General features: G+C 34.8%; 1 protein-coding gene across 1 annotated transcript; it reads left to right on the top strand.

Annotated features, from left to right (window-relative positions):
• Window positions 1-236: 236 nt before the first annotated feature.
• On the top strand, window positions 237-1,203 carry LOC146539674 (odorant-binding protein 22-like). Its single transcript, XM_085184997.1, has 2 exons — window positions 237-429; window positions 830-1,203. The coding sequence occupies exons 1-2, from the start codon at window positions 364-366 to the stop codon at window positions 1,178-1,180; spliced, it is 417 nt and encodes a 138-aa protein (XP_085041123.1). The 5' UTR covers window positions 237-363; the 3' UTR covers window positions 1,181-1,203.
• Window positions 1,204-6,942: the final 5,739 nt, after the last annotated feature.

The raw sequence follows: 6,942 nt of genomic DNA, 5'->3' as shown, positions 1-6,942 counted from the left end.
GTTGCTTAGCAACGACAGTTGTTATTAACATGGCGGAATAAATTGCATGTCATGTTAATAAGTATTTTAATATATTGGTATATATCGAAAATATTTCAAATATGAGAAGAAAAAGTATCCTATGTTCATCTCGGGAACCTAAAGTATCTCTATATGAGTATTATATCACAATTAAATTAGCAGTTTGGCCCTGATTGCGTAAAAGACAGACAGACAGACAGAGTTACTTTCGAATTTATAATGTAGGTATGGATCAGAGATGATAATGCATTATTTAATAATTATTACATTAGTATAAAAGATGAATACTGTATTTTATTTTTAATTACTTTTGTTTAGCCGCTTGTAGTGAAAACTTACAAAATGAGGGCTGTCTGGTGCATAGCCGCTGTGCTCCTCGCTGTCGTTTATGGACAAAATGCTGGCAATGTAAGTAATATTTCATGTATTTTTCTATGTTTATCCAAAAAGAAAAAGAAGTGGCCAGGCAGAGGTCGTGGAGCAGGAGTACAAGGGCAAAATTTAGTATGAAAGTCGCTAGTTCAAGTGAGATATCAGATGAAAGGGCTCTGGCTAAGCTAAGCCCGTGACCTCTATTTTTGGTACGGAACCCCCGGTGGGCGAGTCCGACTTGCTCTTGTCCGGTTTTTTTATTTGTGTGCAATAAAATATAACCTTTCATCGAGTGGAAATCGAACCCACAACCTGTCGTGTTTACAGTCACACGCTAGTACCGCTGCGCCATGACTGACCTCAATTATTAATGTATTTATGTGTCTGTTTCACCATTGTTACTAGTGTTATTTTATTACCAAAATAATTTAAACAGATCATCGCTATGCCTCCAGCGCGTATTTCCGGTATTGTGATGGCGTCATCAAAGTGCATTGAAGAACTGAACCTAGAGAAAGATACGATGAAGAAATTTTTCGCGTGGCAGTTGAGTGATTCTGAGTCTACCAGAAAGTACACGTATTGCCTTGGAACTGGGTCTGGATATATAGATAGTGATGGAAGCATTATCAAAAACGAAGTTCTGGATATTGTTGGCAGGCACAGGGACAGAGTAAACGCTATCATTGACGAATGCAACAAGTCCAAATACAATGATAAGTACGAAGCGGCATTTCGTAGTGTTATGTGTTTCAATGAAAAATCTGGATTGCAGTTCAAGGTTTAATTATTTTTAAATGAAATCCTCCTTTTATATGACATGGCATTGTATTGTTTCTGATACTAATAATATAATAATGTATTCATTAAATTGTTTTTGTATTTCCACACATCTTCGTCGCTTTGTAACACGAATTTCATTTTGAGCATTGTTATGTTGAACGTGATTTGGATTTTAGTAAAATTTATTTCGCTATCTGCCATTTTACCATCCAAAATTATTTGAACACATGAACATACCTATTAAAATGAAAACAAAACAAAAGTAAGTATTTAAATTCTAGTTTACTCTTGCGAGTTCAACATAGTCCTTAATGGGCCAGCTCCGATCGTGGTCCAAATCGGGCTACAAAGGCCGGATTTCTAGAACCTTCGACGGGTCGAAAAAAATATTTTTTCGCCCCGTTCAAGGTAATTAAATATTTATTAAATTTATAATTTTAATTTCTTCCTGTGGTAACGATCCAGGCATAGCGCTATGTTCCCTCTACCTACCGTGCTATGTGCGGGATACAGCCTGTAGAAAAAAAAAACTATTTTATATAACATCAATCATCATCGTCGTGGCAAACTACCACTATCTATATTCCATAAGAAACAATCCTCACATAAACCTTTATAACCCTTTGATAGATGACAGTAATGTCCCATTAAGAGTCATCGTTACCTGGCGGATGTGTTACCCATAATGGAAGATAAACGCCTTCTAGCCACTATGTTTTATTCTCCGTACGTACTTAATGGGGTATTTGGCACTATATACATTTTAAAATCTAATTAGGCTAGTTTATTTGAATTGCAGAAAATCTTTTCGAGACCTATTTCATGTATCGATCCACCCCGTTGGCTTTCTTCGCGAGGCTAATGGTAGAATTAGTTATGTTCGCCTCTTTGCCAAGAAGTTGCTTTGAAGAAATATTTCTTAACCGACCGAGAACTTCATATTTAGCGTGTGCTAATGGTTGGTGAGTGTATCTCAAATTTTGCATAGGAGTTACTTATAGGACGTAGGTGCTCGCTAAGACGAGAATTTGCAATATTCGACTTTTAAGGGGTTGTTTTTGGGGTTGAAAGTTTGTATGAAACTTCGTTACTACAAATGCTAGGAGTCTCAAATTTTGTATAGACGTCACTAGGACGTAGTCATGGAGACAGAAATTAATAATAACATAGTTCACGCGGGTGAAACCGCGAGCGGGCCGCTAGTGTATTATAAATCGCTTATTAAATTCTTATTCTCGTAATCGCTCTTAATCGCTTATTAAGTTCTAGCTGGTCTTAGGTTAATATGATTTTTAAATATTTTTTAGTTTATATTTTGAGTTTTTTAATAATATTTTTAATCTCGAATACGGATACTTGAATAATAAAATTATACTTTTGCCTCGACACCAGAGCGAAGAAATGGAAATAAATATTTCATCTCCTCGAGTGGGGATCGAACTCACAACCTGTCACCTTTACAGTCACACGCCACGTTGTTCCCCTGCGCCACGACTGGCCTCTATAATTATCTGAATAAAAAACGCACACACATAAGAAAAATACAATCTCTGTTTTGAAAGAGCCGCGAAAAGTAAAAAAAATATATACAGTAATACAAAAAAATAAGATAACTGTATTTAAAACGACATCACCGCAGCTAAGTATTTGGCCACAATAGGCCGTTACTCGGAAAGGAAGCGCTGTGCGCTGGCAACCTTTTACTTACATATCCGTTTGGCGTCGTTTCATTTGTGAAGATTTATTTTGCTTTTATTTACTTTTTTGGTTCATAGATATATGAACCAAATTTCATAGATATATGTTCTTAGATATATGTTCTTTGCATTTGAATATATGTATAATATTATATATGCAAATGCACTGTACACAATGTATGAGTGACGATTCTGGCTTCGATTTCTATTTGGAGGAATTAATAATTTTTGTATGCTGAATCCGGAACGTCATAATATTATTACATACGTTCTCTCCACCTACCATGCTATAAGCGAGAAAGATATGAAAATAAAAGAATATATAGTGAATATGTGTTTATCCCTATGGCATATTGTTTGGTTTACATTATTGAAATTTTATTAAGGATCCCTAAATTGGTCTAATAATAATGTAGTTTTTATTTCCTTTGGGTATATATTTGCTAAAAATAATTAATTTCCATTTATTATATAACTAGCGACCCCCTTGCGGCTTCGCCCGCTTTAACTACTGGATTATTCATATAATGTATGTTTGCACTTAAGATAATGTGAAAATTAATTAAACCCTAATGCAACCCGCATTTTCGTAGTGTTAATAAGGATTTTCCAATTGTTTTACACAGCAAGGATTTTTTAGTAGATACCGTAATTTTAAATCTGTGCTACTAATCTTTTCAAGTAGTTATTAAAATATATTTAAATGACTATTTTTAAACGGAAGAAATTATAAACAAAAGCCTACCAACTAATAACTACTATAAAAAATATGAAACCAAATATATCGCGCTGAAATAATACATTCAACTCCAATTATCCAATACGTGCAAACGCATCTAAATCTTCGTTGCTATGCCTCTATAGCGGGCGGGTTTTTTTTTCGAGCTTGTGGTTAATACTGAAGAGGGTATTCTGTCCCTGATGAAAAGCAAGCACTACGTGGCTGCCTGTGAGGAAAATTAAATAGAATGCATCGGCTGGGAAGTGAACCCGGGCCGCCCGCGTGGCAGGCGAACATTCTATCACTGAACAACCGATGACTGCTCATGACGCGCTTGTATAAGCAAAACGTCGCGGGGCGCGTTTCGCAGCAAGGATGTTTTGATATTGTAACAACTTCTAAAGTACTTATTAAAATGAAAAAACAGTAAAAGATCTACATTAAATGGCCAACGTAACTAATATACTTATTTATATGCTGAGAGTAAGGGATAAGTAAAACTTGAGTCGGCACAGCTGATGAGTCAACGGCGTGATGTGTCAATAATTAAATGCGTTTTTCTCTAAAACTATTCGCAATTTCGAAATAGTGTAAACAGCAAATTTTATCTTCGTTTAACGTAGAAAATTAATAAAGTATTTTAAAGGATAAGGAATAATACCATTATGGAAAAATATCCCTCACAATAAAAAATATATTGAAATTACTATTTTTAGACAGAAATATGATCACTACACGTTATTCTTAAAAGATATGAATATGCCTTCGCTGACTTTTTTGTAGATCTTATTAAGAGGAACAATACTCCAGTACATTATTTTCATGTAGTACTTACCATTAAAGCAGCGCATGCGCGAAACTGTCTCAACGGGTAGGAGTTTAGACACATTTATCGTATTTATGTTAATTTACATAAGAATGTACAAATAATAAACTATATATAAACCTTCCCTGAGAAATACTCGACTTAATGGTGAAAACCGCATAAAAATCCGTTGGGTGGTTTAGAAGAAGAAGAGTTAGAAAGTTCAGACAGACACGAAAAGCGACTTTGTTTTATAAGATATAGGATAGGATACTTCATACAATTAAAACCACAATCTCATTCATTACTTTTCTCTGTTAAGAGACTAAAAACTTTCACAAACGCCCCGAGACCTCGTTTCATTTCGTTCGCGTATTCCGATGCGAATTCAATTTTATTTCTGTATCGTCTTTATTACTTTTTCATGTTAATTTGTTAAACTTACGGCCAAATATTTTGTTTGAATCATATTATTTTTACGCCTAACTTTTCAGAGTTACAATGTCATTTTATTATATTTCAATAAACATATAATAAGAAAAGACATTGCTACTTTTATTATATCACTAAACACGCAATATCTCTAAAATTCACCGGAAAGTGAGGGACGGAGTGTCTCTACACCAGCTTCTTGCTATGCATGCAAGAGTTAAACAAGTCGAACCAGTACTAGTTGCAGAGGTAACAAGGACTATAACATTTAAAACGACCACAGCCACCAGTGATGTATAACGTTCATTAGCGCTCTTGGCTTGATGAATCACCTCATCAGCCATTACCTCAAGTCGGGCTTTTATTAACTGGTTACTTTGCGTTTTGTATTCTCAAGTTATTAAAGATGGAGACTGTTATGGCCTAGGTGGAGCCCGACTCGGACTTGATCGGTTTTTTTTATTTACCATCATATAAAAAATGGGTATTCCCCGAATGGGAATCGAAGTCACAACCTATCGTGCTTACATTCACACGTATGTGCCCCTGCGCCACGACTGGCCTCAAACTGCCTTTACTAATAAAAGAAAGATTCATATCTTTCTTATCTATAATATCTACAATATATATTCAACTAATGGAATGAAAGCCGCTAGTGAAGTTGTCGCAGTAAGCGATAGTCCACCCTCAAAGATCCATTCCAGTCTAACATATTGTACAGAGAAGTGGACTACTTTGTTAAATTGACATTTTTATACGCGATTGTACCCGCTCTATACGGTCGGTCGTGTGATAAGCGTCTTACGTAACAGGATGTATATTCGAATGGAGAATATTATTAAACTGTGTTTACGAGGAATCTATTAATTGGAGACATTTATTAATATGGAAGACACTAAACCAGAGTTTAGAAACACAGAGTTTTTTGTCCATTTATCGAGTCAAAAAAAGTTTTCACAATTGTATTTTGGCCTACTCCCCTAATATGTATTTTGTGTTTTTTTCAATATTTTTTTGACATTCACGCTGTTTTCATCAGTGTACTTAGCAAGAAACCTTGTGTTGCGACTCTCCGTTCTCCACTTTCCGATGAAATCTCAACGCCGCACTTTGTCTCGAGATCAGAACGAATGAATATCTAAAATATAAATGAAAAAATAATGAATAACAGTGCTAAGTGGGAAAATAATTATTACTTTCGAACCTACAACCTTCGCGTTTACAGTCACAAGCTTGCTCCACTGCGCCTCAATGGCCTATCAACTGAATTTTAAATGTAACTCTTCCCTAAATCCCGTGAACAGTGTCGCAATATTCCTAAAGCGGGTTCCAGCGTCACAGAGTGTATTATATTTGCATGCAACAAGATGCACTTTATAAGCTTCCGAGGGACCTCATTTCAAGAACATAAAGCCAAAGATAAATAGCTATTTTAAATGTTCTCATCGCAAATATCATAGGGAGTTCTGTATGAAATTGCAATTCGTATTTAGTTTGTTTTTCAAAAGTAGCAAGTTCGATTATTACTATACGCTATTGAAGATGCTCTTTTGTTATATATGAGTATAAAAAAATTAAGATATATATAGATAAATTATTTTCTTTCTGACAAAATGCAGTATTGAGTTTCACGAATCAACTCGCAATGTCTCGAAAATTAGGCAGATAATGGAGGAGATATGAAATTAATAACTAGAGCTGTAATATTAGCCCAATGGCATACTTTTGTTTTAATTTTTTATAAATATTTAAATATTTCTATGATGTACTTTTAAAAAGCCATATGAATTTTCTCCATCGTATTTTTCCTTTCGGAAGAACGCGAAATCATATCAATCATATTTTTTCTATTATTGATATATCTGTTCAAGCAACAAGTAAATAATATTATGTCAAATCTAAAAAAAAATTAGGGACAAATGAAAAAAAAAACAAATTTTCATGTTAATTAAAAAAAACCTCAGTTCGTCTCGTGAGATGATGAAAACCGCTGGATATAAGAGCACGCCCGCCTCAGAGCTCGTGCTCCGTGCTAGGGACGTGACGCCCGCCTTCACTATAACTAATTTAGAGTGCACAAAAGCAGCTATTTCAAGGAAAATATTGTTCGT

This window comes from Heliconius melpomene, chromosome 4 (assembly GCF_056956725.1).
Source record: "Heliconius melpomene rosina isolate 202511_hmr_F chromosome 4, ASM5695672v1, whole genome shotgun sequence".
NCBI lineage: Eukaryota > Metazoa > Arthropoda > Insecta > Lepidoptera > Nymphalidae > Heliconius > Heliconius melpomene.
This window is presented reverse-complemented; position numbering and strand designations above follow the sequence as displayed.